The following is an 18,737-nucleotide window of genomic DNA, read 5'->3' on the forward strand; positions in this document are numbered from 1 at the left end:
GCGATGCTAGAGCAGGAACCAGACAGAACAAGTCCCTGTCTTCAGAAACTTACTTAATTTTGCATGCCTAAACCTAGCCATGACATGGGTTTTCGAGGAGGGGACGGTAAAAGCACGTCTCCACTGCTGAAACCAAATGGACAGACTTGCCGATTCACCTGTTTATTCTAGATCCTGAGGTAGAAGGAGCCACCACATCCACCCCTCGTCCTCCTCCTCCACCACCCCCTCTCCTCTGCACCCGATCCTCTGTCCCCTGTCGGAACGGGCAGGAGTGCATTTCCCGGGAGAACCTCTGTGATGGCAAGCGGGACTGTGAGGATGGCTCGGATGAAGAGAACTGTTCTCAGTTCTGCAACAGACCAGGTGTGTCACCGTCTCCTGTTCTCGGTCTCTTGGTCCAGGTACACTGATTCAGCTTTGGGTGCACCATACGAAATGCCAGAGTGTTTGTTACTATAATCACACTGACTTTCCCTATGTATTATCATAGATAAAAATCACAGTCTGTCAGAATACTGACTCTGTGATTGTCCATTTTATCACATTTAAATCTGCCGTGTTTTGCTAGGGATAATTTGTTGCTTCCTTGCTTCCTCACATTTGCTTAAGTTTGCCAATATTTGCCTTTATAGACTGACCTAAATGGACCACTTATAACAGACTTGGTAGTGTTTTAACAAGTCGTTAAAGTAACCAAACCTATAGGAGGCCTTATTATTTAAACAACCTAGTTCAGCTTGCTAACTTAATTGACTCACGCACTTTATTAAAGTTCACTTACGGAGCAACTAAGATATAGAACTCAAACAAGTAAGTTCAAACTCCAGAATGAGGGTGAGTTAATCTAATTATAAACCTACAGGGTGATGAGTATATATGGTGATAGCTTTTGACCCTTTCCATTTAAGGGGTCTTCCAGTGTCTGGATGGAAACAAGTGCATTGAGGAGAAGTACCACTGTGATGGGGCTCAGCAGTGCTTGGATGGGTCCGATGAGTTGGACTGCTGGAAGCCCGTAGAAGATTGTTCTCTGCGTTGTGACAAGACCCGCTGTATCCCCAAGAGCTGGCTGTGTGATGGCAACCCAGACTGTTCTGACAAAAAAGACGAGCAAGGCTGTAGTAAGTTCATGGAAGTTCCTCGCAGTATTTTCAACTGCATTACAGTCAGTTCTCCTTATTCAGGGTCGGTATGTTCCATAAAGTTGCCATGAACACTGAATTAGAGGATACTGAATCATTGCTCCTGGGAAAAATACAGGGTGAGGGTTCTTTGCGTCTCTGGTCACAACATTTTTGCCAGCCGATCAACATATAACCTTCTTTTATGTGTGTTTCTATTTAAAGACAACTTAACACGAATTGCTGGCTCATTAACAGCTAACAGTGCTGTAAGTCTTGCCAAACAAAGCTTATTTAATGCGTGTATTTTCTCCACAAGGCACATCGTAGATTTCTTACACTTAGGAACATCAGATAGCCCTTCAGCACTACTCTCGGGGCCACTTGAAACAGGAAAATTGCCAAAAAGTACAAAAAAAGGTGAAAAGCATGGTTCTAAGTGGATTGCAAAGAGGACACCTTTTTATAGTATGAGAACAGAAACAAGAAGGCAGAATGTTGCCTTGTTCTGCAACAACTAGAAAGGTTTGCGTCAGGCAACTCATATTTTTGCTTCTTTGTGTGTCTCTTCAAATGATCATGAAAGTGTGGGAGTGTTGATTTGGGGGGTTAAGATGAATTTTAGCAAGTAGGTGAATGTGCAAATACCGAATCCACAAATGATGAGGAGCAACTGTACCCACGACAGAGTTAACAGATGAAGATGAAGGATTCTGAGGTAGAGGGACCTTGGAGATCATGTTTGGAGATAGAAGGGGACCCCTTTCTATGACAAGATTTTCATTAGTGGAAAATCAATCTACGTATAAAATAACGTATAATTTCTTGTTGGGCTGAAATCTGCCTCCTTGAAGATTTAATTTTGTTCCTAGGCCTTCTCATGGGATGAGCCATCTCATTGTAGACATCATTGCTTCCCCCTCATTTTTTGGGGATATACACCTTTATTTTCATTCTTCTTAATGATATGTTTCAAAGGCCTTAATCATGTTGTGGGAGGAAGGTAGAAGAGAGAATTTGGGGAATGCAAGTGGGAAGAAGAGGAGGCTGGGTAAGGTACCATGATAGATTTGGATGTGGAGGTGGGGTAGCCAGAGGGTGTGACTGCACTTGGGCTCGAGAGAAAAACATCAGGAGGAAAAAGACACAGGAAGGAATGAGGGAGGAACCCAAGGTATAATTTACTTCTCAATACATATTTATAGTTTTGCCTAGGACTTGACCCTTTTTCTTGAGTCAAGTCAAGCAACTCCTATCTGGAGGAATTGAGTCCAAGAACGTAAGTTGTAGGGTATGTTGGAAATTATGGGAGAATTTCTCTTTTCCTGGATGACATTAAGATCCCAGAGGAAAATCCCACTACCTTACCTAGTCCAGCATCCTTCTACATGTCCTACATGTCCTCCCAACCTTGTCCCCCAGCCCTCATTCTTCAGGACCAAGAGCGTTTTCTGGGCTTGCTTAGTAGGTCTTTTCTAGCCTAACACTCTACTTGAACCACCTTCCTGTCCTAACACCTGCTGGGGCTTAGCTCTCAAGGTGACAGCAGAAGACTGAGGATCTTCAAACCGTTTTATCTCCCATCAAATTGCTTCTCTATCTGACTGAGTTCTTACCTAAAGCTTTGTTTTTCAGTTTATGAAAAATGCAGCACGTCTGAATTTAAATGTCAGAATGGCCAATGCGTGTCTTCTTCCTTGCGTTGCGATGGGAACCGGGACTGCCTGGACCACTCAGATGAAGAGGGCTGTCCTGCCTGGCCCCTGACATGCCTGTCAGGGGAGGTGAAGTGCCCGAGGAGTGGAGAGTGTGTGTTGGCAGAATGGATATGTGACCATGACTTAGACTGCAAAGACGGAACCGATGAGAAGGTAGCCCACTCTCCTTTCAGTACAATACAGCTGACTTCTAATCGCAACAGTAACACATGCTTCCTAGTAGAGAACTTGGGAAAATACAACAGAGAAGTCTTCCATAATTCCTGCCCAGAAAGCCAGTCATAGCTGCATCAAAGTGTCCAAAGGGTTAATAGCCTCTTGTTGAAAGTCAAACTTGTAAGAGGTCTTTATTGTAGTAGGTTTGCAAGTGTTAGGTCTTGATTGTTGTGGCTTAAGGTCTTAGATGCTCTGATGCTCTACTTAATAGTCATGGTGACATCCACTGGTGCTCCCACATTGTATGAGATGCAGCCCGGGCTTTGAACTATTGCTTGCATTGATCTTAAAAAAAGTACTTATGCCCTAGTGTTCAGTAAAATGGGTAGTGTCTGAGGGGCTGAGACTATCTCAAGGTGCTGGAGTATAGCAGGTGCACAGAAGTCCCCCTTCCTTTCTCCCGTACATCCTGCACCAGATCTGAGAATCCAAGTCAGGTGCAAAATGTGGTGTTAAGTTTTAATTTACTGGAGTATGTGTTAGAAATGGTGGGAAGAATTCTACAGTAGAGTTTCTAGAGCAGATTCTTTTGCTTTGTTTTTTAAGTGGAACTAAGACTTCCTGATTGATCAGTTTGCAAAATAAGACATTTCTTCCCACTTCCCGCCCACGTTGGTATCACCTAGAACTTCTCGCCTGAATTCCAGATGCAGGAGTTTCTTTAATACATACCACTCGAGTTTTCAGGCTCTGTCTAGCCTTGTTTCAGGAGGGACTTGAGGCTTCCTCTTCTTCCAGGACAATTCCCAGGCTCTAAATGCAGGTGTTGTTGATGGAGTCACTGTCTCTTCAGGACTGTGACCCTGAGGAGCTTCGCTGTGGCTCGAGGCAGTGGTCCTGTGCCAGTGGAGACCAGTGTGTGCCTGAGCCCTGGCGCTGTGATGGGCAGACTGACTGCAGGGACGGCAGTGATGAGGCTGGATGTAAGTGCAGGGGAGAAGGCAGATGGCTTCAAAGGGGCACCTGCTGCTTGCTGCTTCTTGGCATGAGCACCTAGCTCAGTGAGCAGGTGCATTCGCTACAGGCCCTGAAATCCATCCCTTTACCAGGATGGAGTCGTCTAGGATGCATACAAGGGAGGCTTGCTGTGGGAGGGATGTTTGGCCGGGGGTTGATGATGAAAGTGGGAAGTCATTCCCTCCAGGCCCCCCTGGAAAGTGCCAGAGTTCTGAGTTCCAGTGCCGCTCCTCCACCTGCCTGGACCTCAGTCTGGTGTGCGATGGGAAGGAGGACTGTGCCGACGGCTCCGATGAAGGCGGGAGGTGCTCGTCGTCGGCATGTGGCCAAGGGCAATGTTTCCACACCTGCTACCCATCACCCCGTGGACCTGTGAGTGGTTTCAGTTCCTGTCCTTTAGCACCAGAGATGTGATTTAAGGAAGGGGGGAGACATCCTAATCTGGGCCGTCTCTGATGGCTCCTGAAGCTCTGAGTCAGAGTCTGAGTCTGTGGCAGAGCTGTCTGGATCCCTCCGCACCCCTGTGCTTGAGCCTTTCTGGTGAGTCCTGTCTAGCTCATTTCTTGTCTCGTGTCTTCTGGAACTCTGCTGCTCAGCCTCTAGAAACTCGACTACTAAGGTCCTTCCCACCCCAGCTGTGAGCTCTGGGTGACATTTAGGGTCACCAAAGCAGCAAGTTTTTGTGAATTGTCCCAGGAGCCAAAAAATCCCCCTCGTGATGAAGCTTAGGAAATTGAGTACCTCCCCATGGACATCCTTTCCATAAGAGTATTTAGAATGACTTGCCCTTAAATTGAGGACTGACTGTGTTCTGGTCTGGAATTACTAGTTGACTGAACATGGTGAACTTGATTCTGACAGGCACGTGGAAAAAAACTGTTCTGATGTCTGGTCACAGTAACATCTATCGGCAACCAGTTCAGTTGTCTACGTGTCGTTCACTTGCGGGTTCTAGTGTCCTGGGCTGATTCCTTTGTTAACTTGGGACCCACAATGGTGGCAAGGGGGTGAGGTGTGCGGCAGGGTTGATGAGATGGAGAAACTGACTGTAATTAAGATGAAGTTGGTTCAAAGAACAGTTTGAGTTGCTAACACTGAATACATTGCCATGTGCTTTTTATATCAATGTTGAGGCCTTTATATCAATGTTGTACTTGTCTTCAGAAAGTCTTAATGTTTTCCAACCTCTTTCAGGTATGTGCTTGTGAGCAAGGCTTTGAGCTGAAAAGCAGTGGCCAAATCTGCGAGGATGTGGATGAATGCCGGAAGTTAGGCGGTCAGCCTTGCAGTCAGACATGTATCAATACCCAGGGCTCCTACAGCTGCACCTGCCATCCTGGCTACTTGCTGGAGCCTGATGGCCATACCTGTAAAGCAACAGGTAAACTAGAGCTGGGACTATCTCCCAAGCTGGGGGTCAAAGGCTTGGAGGTCCTAGATCTTCCAGGAATATTGATACAAATCTCTCTTTATCAGGTCTTAAGTGTCCTTGCCTGCTTTACCTGTCTTTAGAACAAGACTAGCACGATCCCAAACTCCCTTTTTATACCTCATATTTTAGACTGAATTCGAGTCTGAAAGCATCCACTAATAAGGCGTTAGTATAACAAAATCATTCGGGCCTCTGTTACCATGGGTTAGCCTTACCTAGAATTAGAATAAATATCTAAGGACCTGACAAGCACTTCTTTCCTGCTCACCTACCCCCAAATATTTAGTTTAAAATGTGGTTTTCAATTTAAGCGAATCATGCCTTTATTCTAAGTATCTTTGAACCGCGGCTATTAGCTTAACCATCACATCAAGGGAAGAACCACTTAAATGCCAGCTACCTGGTATGACAGCTCTGGCAACGAGAAGGCAAACACTGCTTTGTCCTCTGATTCCTTAGCCAGTGCTGGGTTCACCATTCAAACTCCTTCAGGCCATGCTGAAAGCAGTCCTTACTTGACAGGTACTGAACCAATCCTGCTTGTGGCAATTCAGTTTAAACTACTCCTCTATGGATTGAGGAGCTTGAAAGAAGATATTCTCGCAACTACAGACAAGAACCTAATTATTTTCTCTATCGACTATGACTTAGTGGATCAGAAAGTCTTCTGGACTGATCTTGGTGCAGAAAGTATCCAGTGGATAAGCATGGATACGAAGAGGAAAGGGACGGTGGTGAAAGGTATGTGCCCTTACGTGGTCTCTCATCTCGCCCTTACTACATACGCGTAGCATGAACAATCAGATGAGTGGCCGTGAACTTTCTAAACCTTGGATTATATCTCCTTAACTAAAAGGGATCAAGGCTTGCTAAGTGGTTAGAAATGGAAAGGTGCCATCTCAGTAGACATAGACAAACTATCAGCCAGTGACCATCATTTATAATGGTCATCTTCCTCTGCAAATAGTGCCATCTTCCTTGACAAATAGTATTTTGGAGCATTTAAAAGAAGACTGCTCTGATGGAGATGTGTATACCAGTGGAAAATAAATAAACATGGCATGTGAGTCTGCTGTGTGACCTCAAACCTAGTAAAGGCTATAATTTAACCTAAGTACACATGTTGAATGTTTTTTTTTCTCTCTTCAGGGATAAAGTCAGACTGTATAGCGGTTGACTGGATTGGGAGGAATCTCTACTGGACGGACAAGGCAGCTGGTCAGATTTTGGCAATTCAACTGACTGCTGTTTGGAGAGGAAAATCTGAGTACACAATCGTGCTGGACGCTAACTTAAACCAACCACGGTCCTTGGCTTTAGATCCCCTAAATGGGTGAGTCCAGGTGTCACAATGCCTGGTCAAGTCCTTTAAGATTGATGTTCCTCTTTAATTCTACTTTGGTTGTGTTCCCTTAACACAGAATGGGTGAACAGAAACTTATCTTACTCTACTTTAGATGTTATGATGATGTGAGTCAACACAGTAATTTTGAAAGCTCCTGGGAAAAGTCCTTTATTCCAGAAAAGTGAGATGTAGATGTGCTTACTTGGTGGCCCGCTTATACTTTCACTTGCTAAGATAAACAAATATACCTCTAAATGGAGAATTTTTATGGCTTTGGAGCTGCAGGAAGATGGAGAATGAAACTAGGGATAGTGTTTAATTTACAATAATGTGCTTGGTGGTGGTGATGGGGTCAAAATAATTGGGTGATGGGGTTGAGCCCAGATTCTTCTGTCTAGAGTCCTTTTCCTTTGCAAAGGGCCAGAAACTTAGAGACAGCATTTCCTACTTGTCAGAGCTAAGCCCTCAGAATGGCCATGTGTGTATCAAATGGAAGAACAAGACAGAGCAAAACTCAGGATCCAAAGGTCACTGAGATCAGATACCTTCCCTCTGCTTTTCTCACCTTTTCAGTACCTCCAACCAGGAATCTGTTAACATGGTCCTCAGGAAATTGGCAGGAGTTTCCTGGAGCATGGAATAGCTTGTGACCAAGAATGAGGTCTGAGGCACACATCTGCCCATGGAACTAGGCTACTTTCTAGCCCAGAAAAAACTGGCAAGTTCCCTGGATATGTTCCAGGCTAGGGACTAACGTATTTTTTAGGTTTCTTATACAGGTGTCATTATAGGTATTTTACCCCTAAATGATGAATAAACAATCACCATAAAATTTCAAGGAAAGCCCTCTTTTACTACTCCACAAATTATGCTTAAGGCATAGACCAAGTTTAAGTTTGGGCTTTAAGTCAGTGTTTTAAGGAATGAATAGATGTTCTTTCCCATGAGATAATACTTTATCTTAAAGCTGGTTTTTATCCACATAGGTTAATGTACTGGTCTGAAATTGGAGGAGAACCTCAAATAGAACAAGCTGGAATGGATGGTAGCAGCAGAAAAATACTCATCAACCAAGGTCTTGGCTGGCCAACTAGCATAGCTCTTGATCAGCTGAGTGGGAAGCTATTCTGGTCTGATGACAAATTTCACTGTATTGGCTCTGCCAATCTCGATGGCACTGGTATTAGTGTAAGTGTTCTTTTGGTGTCAGGCTTGTGTGAAATGTCATGTGCCTTGTGTAAAACTCGTCCCGGAAACCTCACCATCGCCATTTTAGATGCTGCAGCTAACACAAGTCAAGAGCCCCTTTTCGGTAGCTGTGTTTGAAGATGAAGTCTTCTGGTCTGAAATGAAGACACGAACAGTACAGCGCATGAAAAAGGCAACAGGCAAGAACAGGGCCGTCCTCATCAAGCGTTTTGAACAGCCTTACGGACTTAAGGTCTATAGTTTACGCTTCAAAATATCCCCCTAATCCTCCCTGAAAAGGCTACATATATGAGCTGCCCAAGGACCAACTGGAGTGACATCCATCTCTAATGATTAGAAGGCAAGATTTAGTCATTTGCTCTTTTTAAGGACTCGGTAATGTGTGGTGACATCTAGCTGTTATCTTCCAGGTAATACACCAAGTGCTACAGCCCAGGTCTTCTAATCCTTGTCTGGACACGCGATGCTCTCACTTGTGCCTTCTGAGCCCGAGATCCAAGGGAAGCTGCCGTTGCCCAGTCGGACTCTTGCTTGCAGATGATGGCGTCAACTGTGTTCCACTCAAGGAGTCTGCATTTCTGTTCCTCATGCTGCCCACAGTAATCATGCAGGTACTGCCCTGTCCTGTCCCGTGTCTGTGCCTGGGCCATGGTCTATCTCAGTCTTTGAGTAATTTGAATCCTCTTGAATTTGACTATTCCAGGGGGCTCTTCCTCTTGGAATATTCTTTAAATACAATTTAAATTTTAATATTCACTGTGTGCTGGGAGCTGGCATGCCCAAAATAAAGTAGCCAGGAAATGAAGACCACTTCTATGAAACTTCTTAAGAAATGCTTCGTAGCTCAGAACATAGTGAGGTTAGGGATCTGAGAGTGTGTTTAATGTGGTTGAATCATCCAAGTACCTAGCTGATGAGGCAGAGTAAATCCAAATACAAGGAGCTTGGTGGGGTTGCAGCCTGAGGGATAGGTTCATTTTGTGAGGGAACTTCTCTTAAATCATAGGAGGATAAAAGGTACCAACAAGCAAGTCACTCCTAGTATGCCCCAGAGGACTTGTCAACTTTGGTATTTTAAGACGATGAAACAAATTTTGGGGTTGGAAAATTGACTTCAATTTAAGTAAGATCTGAATAGTGAACTCATTTAAAGAGGAGGGCCTTTAATATATAAATGTATCAAATCCATACCTTTTACATCTTAAACTTACACAATGTTATATGTCAATCTTATCTCAATAAAAATAAATTTAAAAAATTAAGGGGAGAGCCTTTCATAGAAGAGTGGAATCAAGGAATTTTAAGTGCTTGGAGCTCCAGGAAGGGAGAGAAATACTATCTGCTTTTAGAAGATAGAAGATGTGAAAATATGAACTTAGGTATCCTAACATGAATGCAAAATCAAGATGAAGGATTAGACTAGATTCAACTAGTGTCATCCACCTAACTTTTTCCCATAGATTTATCTGAGAAATCTAGAAGCTTTCCGAGAACAAGCAACTTTCCCAGAACATAGGATTCTTCCCTTTACCAGTGTGAGCCAGCTTGCATCAATGGACTACCTTGTGCAGGAGAAGATGCTTTACCTTTCAGAGTGGAATAAGGGTGATATCTGGCTATGGAGGCTGAAAGAATCTGGAAAGCTCTCTTGGAGGAAAATCATATCTGTGGAGGGGACAGTGATTGACCTTGCTGTGGACTGCTTGAGTGGAAACATATACTGGATTGACAGTGAGAATCCTCACATCAACGTAGCTTCCTCCAAGGGCCAGTACTCCATGGTCTTGTTCAGCGACAGTCTTTACCGCCCAGCCTCTGTCGTGCTCCACCCACCGACCGCAACCTTGTGCTTTGTAGACCTGGGTTCCCAGGATGACGGTCGGCGTGGCTCCAGCATTGAATGTGCCTCCATGGATGGCAGCAGGAGGAAGGTGCTATGGCAAAAATCCCAGGTCCCCGTGGGCTTGACCTTTTCAGATGCAGGGACCCGAGTCTACTGGGCTGATCCTGGTAAGCAGTTAGCTTTTACACTCTGAATGTGAGTCTGAGGGACCTTGGCCAGAGTGAAATAGTGATGTTCTGCTTTCTGGTCTTCAGCTAGAACTTTAAATAACTTGTAGGTCTGAGTTTACATTTTCTGCACAACCTTCCAAACAAATGCAATCATTCCCCATCCTGAGTAGCATATAGTAGCCCAGAGAGTCATGCAGTTGCCTCTTGATGAAGGAATAAAATCAAGAACTTAACATATGTGCATGAGCAAATCTTTGTGTATTACTGTTAGAGTGGAATGAATAAAAACTGGCCTTCAAAGAATGCACGGCAATGTCCTCCTGGAGGGGAGGCAGGACAGGACATAATGAGCTGCAGGACGGAGTACAGCTGTTTGGGCTAAGTGAGATTAACTGAACCTCTCCTTCTAGGGAGAGGACTCATAGAAAGTATTCAACCAGATGGCTCTAGATACAGAGTAGACCGCAGAGGAATTCAGGGCCTTAAACTCTTTACGTATGGCCAAGGCATGATGTTCTGGACAACAGTTGATGATGGTAGGTCTTATTTCTAAATCTGACTGTGATTTGGGGAGCTTTTACTCATTTGGTTATTGTTTATATGTGAATATGCTTAATGTGAATATGCTTAATCCTATTCTGCCTGAGATTTCTGGCTCTCATATGAAGCTCTTGGCTTTGGAGGACACCACGGAATGGTACAGACAGAACTGGGCCAGGAATTGGAATGAGGTGCTATGACTTCTTTGTCAGTTAGTAGCTGTAACACCTTAGCTGTATCATGAAGGCAGTACCGTCTCAGTTGACCAAATATACACATAGAGTACTAGGTGAATTCTAGAGCATTCTATCCTTCCTGGGTATTTCTAATATTCAAAGAAATTATCTAAACCCCAGTGTTCTAGTACATTGCTTCTGACTAGTTAAAACTGGAAAGTTCTGTTTAAAACAAATCTTTCTCTTTATATTTCCAAATGCTGGTCTATTGATTGACCAGTTGGGCTGCCCTCATCAGAACTGCAAAAATAAGTTGTCAGATCCTACCCCAAAGATGCTAAATTATTAGGTGTGTGGTGATACCTTTGACATTTATTTTAAGATCACCTGGTGACTCTTGGTGCAGATGAGCCATTTTCAGAAATGTTGTTCTAGAACAGTGTTTAAAATCATGACCCATCAATTGCATGAGCTGCATTTAAGTGTCTCATATCCTCATTTTCTGCCTTTATATCTGGACACATATGAATGTGCTATACATAATTTCCACCAGATTTTATCTTCAACAAAGGCATATAACTTTTTTATTTACCTTGAAGTTTCTTCCAAGAAACAAGATGTAGAAAAACATGTCTCTTCTGTAAAAACCTTGTCATTCAACTGGAGTTTTGACACATGAATGACAGTTTTTCTGCTGAGCAATGTTTTTTGCCTAGAAAGTTGTTGTAAGATAGAATTTCAGTTTTGTTAATGATTGTTCACTGGCTTTTGTTTCAGCCCAAATCAATAAAGTTTGGTACAGCAACACAGAACTTTCAGAAAATCGGTGGTTCCAAGTAGACCAGAAGATTATGGATTTAAAAGTTTATAGCAAACTTGGTCAACAGGGTAAGCAAGCTTACAAAGATGATAACAACACTGAAGTCTATTGAATTTCCCCTGAAGGGATTGCTCCATCCTGCAATATCTCCTTGGAATATCTTTGTGTTTCCCATTAAGATGTTTCTCTGGAAAATTCCTGTATATCTGTATTACTCTCATATCTTTATGCAGTTATACAATCTGATTCTGGTGTATAACTAGTCCTATTTCTTATCTAGGAGACACAATAGTGGTAAGAATATTGGGCTGGGGCTTGGGCTCTATTTTAAGTTCTTTTACTGTAGGCTGAATTTCAACTGTGACATAATCAAAATTCCCTTTTAGTTCTAAAGTGAAACTGGTTTTCATCCTACTCACTGTCACTTGTATCTACCTACGGTGTTAACTTATCTTTGAAATATCAAATTGAGGGTGCTCAAATGTGTTTCTCCAACTTTATTATAGACACAAATGGAGTGCCTAATTGAGCATTTGGAGAGGGTGATGATGGGCTTAGTAATAGATGAAATTTGTCCCTAGTTGAGATTAACACCAACAATGTGAGCTCGAATAGCTAACCATACCTACCACTACCATATATGATGAATGTACTTGTCTTAAGGGAATGCTGCTCCATTGGTTTGCTTTTGAAGGCTAAGCTTTATAAACTGGTACTAGTCTGGCTTAAACTCCTGAAGTCTTGGTTTTGTTGGGAGAAACTTTTAAGAATTCTTCAGTGTGATAAATTGTCATCCAAGTGATGCTGATCTGTCACTGACTTCTGAGAACCAGAAGGGGGTCCCTGTCACCTCTGAAGTACTTTTTATCTTCATTATATATGCAGCCTATTCCACAATTCCTAGAATATGTCAAGAGGTAAAACCTCACCAGAAGTAAAAGCTTGAGATATAAACCTTGGAGAACTATGGGAAGACATAAATGGCTGACTTAATCAGACTCTTGTCCCCCACTCTCCAACCCTCACCCCTGGCACCCACCAATCTGTTCTTTATATCTATGACTCTTAGAGGGGTGAGAGAGACCACAGCCTCCATCTTCTCATCTAAAGAGAGCTTTATTTCTAAGCCCACCCCTAGTTCTGATATTGGCTACTTGGTAGAAAGTAAGAGAGAACTTACAGTAGATTTTGGATGAGCCAGAGTTCACCTTAGTTTTTCTTAAGCTGGTTCGTTATCTGAACTCCTAGCCTTCTAAAGCCATCTTTATCCATGAAGAAGAATAACCAATCATTTGGTACTTAGTTGACTAAAAGAAATTAAATTGAAAAGCTACTTTGGGCAGAACACCTGGGTCCTGTAACTCTGATAGTCTACTTGCAGAAAATTTACAGAAGACCCTTCTGACACAATCTAAATCAAATTTTTTTGGGGGGTGGGGATCCACAGGTAGTAACAGTTGTTCAAAAGACAATGGAGGATGCAGCCATATCTGTTTACCAAACCCTGAAGGACAGACTTGTAAATGTCCCAGTGGGTACTACTTGGCTGACAGACATAAATGTGTTGAAGCTGTCCAATGCTCTGCGTCATCACAATCCTGTAAGGATGGTCAGAAATGCATTTCCGTGGAGCAAGTTTGTGATGGTCAAGCTGACTGTCTGGATGGATCTGATGAAATGGACTGTGAGTAACTCCTACCCAGGACCCAATACTGGTCACCATGAATGATTTATTTAGTAATATCTAATTCCACAGTATTTCTCAAGGTCTTATCCTTTAAATTGTTACCTCTTTATTACTGTATTATTAAACTGAACAATATGAAACTTCTAACAATGGGCAATTGGATATAGATTACGTGGACTCTTTGTAAAAAGCTAATTTGACTCTAGGGTAAGGCAATATGATAGTGTGCTCCACAGGGCTCGCCAGTTTGTGTGTTGTGTGAAAGAGCACTCATCTAACCTAGGTATGATTTAGTCCATGGAAACTGATCACAACTGTGAGCATCACCTAGGGTAAGAGGTTGGGCAAACTATTTGACTTGTCTTGATTCCCTGTTTTTAACGTGAAAATAGCACTTTCTATCTCATAGAGTTGTTAATGAATCCAAGAGATTGTGTGTAAAGCTGTTATATTAGTCTACAGTACTGTCATATTAGTACATAAATGTTAGTTTTAGATGGTTGTTATAGAAATATTGTGCCACATAGTGTCTTCATGGGAAGGTGTTGTCATGGCCAGTCAGTTGAGTGATCATAATATCTAATTCTGATGCAACCACCAGCCTCTTATTCTATAGCTATAGCTCCATTGGTATCCAAGTCCCTGTGCTGTAGAATCGAAGAGACCGTGGGCTTGGTACTGAAACTGGTCATAACAAATAAAGGAAGAGACCTGGGAAAGGAGTCTTACAGTAAAGAGTTCTCACTGACTTCTCAACTTAAATTCTCATCCTCCTAAAACCCGACTAGCTGGAAGACCAGTTACTACCCCTAAAAACACCTTAAACAGGAAAGATAAAGGATTTTGATTCCCAGATTCCCTCATTTGATTCCTTCATTTAGCAAATGAGGGTGGTTTTGTTGAAAGTCCTGTGTTGGCAGTGACTCAAGGATGGGGGCAAATGAATGAGAAATTTGTCACCTTCACCACCTGGTTTTAAAATGAAACCAGGAACCTAACATCCCTTCACTTGCTCTCCCATTCCTGATGACCTGGGCCCAAGAGTTGGTTCTGCTCCTTAATTATGATTTCACCCTGACTTTTACATAAAACTTTTTTGGGGGAAATGGTTCTGGCTATATACAACTAGACTGGCTTCCCTTGGATGTACCCTACCATCAAGAGCCCTAAACGCCCAGGAGTGAAAATACTCCTGTGATGCCAGCTTAGGGCAGAGGCAAGAGGCAGTTTTATTGCTAATACTGCTGTCTTCACCCGTTGTAGTTTGGTCTTCCATGTGAGGAATAACACTTTTGCCAACAATGATGGAGAGTATGGTGAAATGCCTTAAACACAAACTTAATTCTTGGATTTCTCTTTGGTTAGAACCCTGTTGCCTAATCCCTGCCTTATAAGGGCCCCTCCCACCACTGCCACCAAATCTGGTTCACTATTTGCAACTTGTAGATCTCACTAAACCTGCAGTTTACGTGGACTCAAAAAATCTGAAATACTTACAGATAAATTTATATCTTAAAAACTTTTTTAGTTTAGATATTTACTACTTAGATCTACCACACTCATTCTTACAGAGTAAAACATTTTTATAACTGGACAAATCTACCTTGGCTAAAATTCTGCATAAGATAATTTAAAAATAGATTGGTATGACAGACTGCACTGGTCCCAGAATGAAATATTTTAAGTGCCTTAAGATATTCAGCTTTTTATAAGCTTTTAATAGCTTTTTGTTTGGCCAAAAGTAATGGTTGTGATTCTGATTTCAAAAATTCAAACTTATCTGCTTAGGTCTGCTAGAATTCTTGTTCTTCTGAAATAGTTCTTAATTGACAGTGACAAACTTGTGTGTATGCCCACACTCATACCTACTGTTTTTGTAGGTACCTATCCAGATAAAACTCATTTGACACCTAAAATGTCAGGGGCTGGAGAAGGACTGACACCAAAAGCTGCCCAGCCTGTCCAGGGTACCAAGTTCACCAGAGCTAGATCTCCAGGTCCAGAAGGGATGAATCATCCTGCTAGGAAAACACTAATACCTCTCATTCCTACTCAAGAGAGCAAGACTCCAGAAACCAAGGGAGGAGGAGAGTCTGTTCAGCTCAAGGACTCACAGAAGGCAAAACATCTGCCCTGTAGCAGCGATTTCTGTAATGGGAGGGGAGCCTGTACTATGGAAGGAGAACTGAGGAAATGCAGCTGTCTGATGGAATATGGTGGAGAGTTCTGTGAAGAAGCAGCACGCAGACCCACCCCTGGCTACATGGCCCTCAGCTTAACCATAGCCCTACTGGTTATTCTCGTGGTTCTGGGAGCATTTGTATATTTCAGAAGAGACCATGAATTAAAACGGTGAGTAGCTACTAATGTCCTCATGGGAGAATTTTATTCCAAAGAAGGCTTATTAAATAAATAAAAACAAGATTAATGCGGCTGGAAGTATGAATCCACTCTAGAAACTTGTCCTCTGAGGAAAGACTTGGGCTATGAAGCAGCCTTATGTGTTACTGGGAAAATCATAATTGTGACTATCTCTTTGAGTGAGATCTGCGGCAAACAATATTGTAAGGGGTACGAGGCATGTACACGAGGCTGGAGGACAAATGAATTCTGGGAGGACAAAACTCAGCCCATAACAGGAGGTGAAATAAACAAGCTCATGAAAGATTTAACGTAAAAGCAGTAAGTTTTGTCTAAGAGCAAGAGAGTCATTGAATTAACAAAACAAACAAGAATAACAAAATGATGATTTAGAGTAAGAATGAGCTTAATTAAATAAAATGAAGCTTTAGAGTAGCAAGATATAGGAATGGAAGAAACTGATTAGATAAACATATTGGGAAGGGACATTGCAGAGATGACCAAAAAAAGCTTTATAAGTTATATCTCCTCTGTCCAGCCTTCACTTTACAGATGAAGAAAAAGCCAGAAGGAATGATTTGTCTTTATCTAAAGTAACACAGGTTAATAGCTAACTGGTTAATATTCAGATGAACTGAGGTGCTTCCCTTGGGCTTCTGATTGTCAGTCAGGTCTGTCTTCTACATTAAGCTGCTTTCTTAAATTACCTGTGTCCAGTTGCTACTTAACCTGTTTTTGGATTCAGTTCTCACTGATTCCAATTACCTAGTTTCCCCTCAATTGAGAAGATGTATCTTTGGAAAGTTAAGTGAATGCCCAGTAATGAATCATAACTGACTTGAGTATTATTAATTCTTCAGTCACTTTGCTAAAGAGACAATTAAAACGCAGCACAGCCCTCATAACAATAACCTTTGCTAGGAGATAAGTTGGACATGTCTAACCATGTCCCAATCCCAGCTTCTACCTTAAGGAACAACTCTTTTGACTTTCTCTGATTTCTAGAAACAGTAGAGCATCATCAAGAAATTTGACTTGCCATAAAGAAAATAATCAAGAAGAGGAGAATCTGATGAACAGTGAGATTTTTGTCAATGAAGCTTATGATGAACAGGTATGCCTCGGAAGTGTCACTGAGAAAAAGAGGGGGTGAGGTATAGTTACAGAATACCCCTTCTGGAAAATCCTAGCAGAGTGAACATTGTTACTGGCAAATGATGCTACTATGTAGATCAAATGAGTGCTCAGTAACTTTTTTTGTTTTCCAACTCTGTTCAATCTTTAGTTGTTTAAACCAAAGTGTAACATACCTGAAATAATAATTAAGAAATTCAGCTTTTGGTGGTCTTCCAAAAGGGGCCCAATCCTATTGTGGAATGGATTAAGATGTAATTAGTTAGAATTACCGCTAAAACTTATGCTCCCCCCAACCCTGGATCTCTGTGAACTTCTGCATAGCTCAACCATTTCTGTGTTTTTGCTTTGTTTTAATGCAATGCATATTGTCTAATTTCAAGTCTCTTTTCCTACAGGAATTGTTAACCTCTTTACAAACTGACTAACCTGATAAAAAAAGGAGCTGAAACATCTTAATAAAAATTGTTTCTATATTTCACTGTGTACTGTTTTAACTTCTGTAACAGTTTGTGGTAAATGGTAACTTCATATTTAAAAGAACTGCTTTTTAAATTGGAGGAAGTCATCTGGTTTTGTTAGTGGGTGTTGAAAAACTGAATATTCATAGGCAGGGTCAGATTTCAGTACAATCTCCATGTAATTTAGGTTCTGGGTTATCCACAGAAGCTTTCTGTTCCCAGTATGCCTGGCTCAGTACTAGTTAGAAGTTCTGGATTTGAATCCAGAATCCAGGCTCTGACGTTAACTTGGAGCTACTTAATCTCTCTGAACCTGTTTCCCCATTTTACAAAAGGGAATGACCTCTCCTGAATCTTTGCTTTTGGGGATAAAGGTCAAGCTTTTGCGGTGCAGAAGATATTCAAGTGTTAGTTTCCTAACCTCCCTCTCTCAGATACATTTGGCTGCAAAGTTTAGTACTCACTTCTGCTGACAATTTATAAAAACCATATGTTTCTCAGGATCTCATCTTGATTCTAAAACTAAGCACAGGGAAATCAATTTTACAGGTGTAGAAACTCAGACAAATGATTTGTCTAAGACTTCTTTCAAGTAAAGTGGGTGGATACTGGTGGGCAGAATTATAGGTGTGGACCAGAATTCACCTCAACCAGCTCACACTGGCTGGGGAAACATGCAAATGCAACTTAGGTCCCCAATTCCTTCGACTGCTAATATCTCTGCATGTCTTCTTGGATCACTACTTTATTCACACCACATAAGGAATCAAGGGCATGGAATCTGTGATGGGACACAGGCAGCAAAGCAGGAGTATGGTCTTAAGCTCAACAGCACCAACCGTGGGCAAATCACTTAATCATGAAACTGAGTAAGATTAACAGAACCTGTATCAGGCCAATTGGATACTGAATGAAAACACAAAAATGCCTGCTTACCATAGTACCTGAGACTGATGAACATGAGTCCAAGTTATAATAAACATAACTTGGAAGACTTCTTGCTTGGATCTTTTCTAGACTATTCATGTTCAGTTTCCTGCAGAAAGAATTTGTACAGGATGCCAAGCATAAAGAGGAATCCTGGGCTTAATCCTGTGGGTGTAGTGCATAAAGTAAACTGTGCTATGTAGTCAACTATAAAAATTCCCAAGTACAGATCAGCTTGACCTGAAGAACATGTGCTGGGGGCTCAACTTCCTGAGGCTGGCAGGCACGTGCAGCATCATGAGATTGCCTCTGGGGCTCTGCTGTATTTGAGAGAACCCATCTCAGCACCACAGTACCCTAGACCCCTGTCCTCCACAGGGTGAATCTCACATTTCTCTTGCCACCTCTCCCAAGAGCCATCCTCATTGCCAAGTTTGCCCTTGGCAAGACTCTGCCTCTATCTGTGCAAAAGTACATAACAAGGACACAAAAGCATCCTGATGAAAAGTCTGCATGGATGATGTACAACAGAATCACCACTTTCTCTGGATGTGCTTAAGCCTCCGCCCTGGCTCCTTAGACCTTATACCTCTACCAGGCTTCCAGAGCTTGTGTCC

General features: G+C 42.2%; 1 protein-coding gene across 3 annotated transcripts in view; it reads left to right on the forward strand.

Moving 5' to 3' along the window:
- LOC102514899 (prolow-density lipoprotein receptor-related protein 1) overlaps positions 1 to 17,188 on the forward strand; it is a 34,626-nt gene extending 17,438 nt beyond the window's left edge. Inside the window, exons 16-33 of one of the 3 annotated variants that reach the window (XM_032468447.1) lie at positions 172 to 366; positions 912 to 1,124; positions 2,760 to 2,995; positions 3,852 to 3,981; positions 4,203 to 4,387; positions 5,210 to 5,396; positions 5,970 to 6,188; positions 6,597 to 6,780; positions 7,779 to 7,980; positions 8,069 to 8,233; positions 8,412 to 8,612; positions 9,462 to 10,011; positions 10,425 to 10,550; positions 11,508 to 11,618; positions 12,998 to 13,234; positions 15,118 to 15,589; positions 16,604 to 16,712; positions 17,131 to 17,188. In XM_032468447.1, coding sequence (XP_032324338.1) covers positions 172 to 366; positions 912 to 1,124; positions 2,760 to 2,995; positions 3,852 to 3,981; positions 4,203 to 4,387; positions 5,210 to 5,396; positions 5,970 to 6,188; positions 6,597 to 6,780; positions 7,779 to 7,980; positions 8,069 to 8,233; positions 8,412 to 8,612; positions 9,462 to 10,011; positions 10,425 to 10,550; positions 11,508 to 11,618; positions 12,998 to 13,234; positions 15,118 to 15,589; positions 16,604 to 16,712; positions 17,131 to 17,160 — 3,752 coding nt within the window. In that variant the 3' untranslated portion in view covers positions 17,161 to 17,188. The other 2 variants (XM_032468446.1, XM_032468448.1) reach the window with 2 other exon arrangements.
- Positions 17,189 to 18,737: the final 1,549 nt, after the last annotated feature.

The sequence above is a fragment of the Camelus ferus genome, chromosome 26 (assembly GCF_009834535.1).
Source record: "Camelus ferus isolate YT-003-E chromosome 26, BCGSAC_Cfer_1.0, whole genome shotgun sequence".
Taxonomy (NCBI): domain Eukaryota; kingdom Metazoa; phylum Chordata; class Mammalia; order Artiodactyla; family Camelidae; genus Camelus; species Camelus ferus.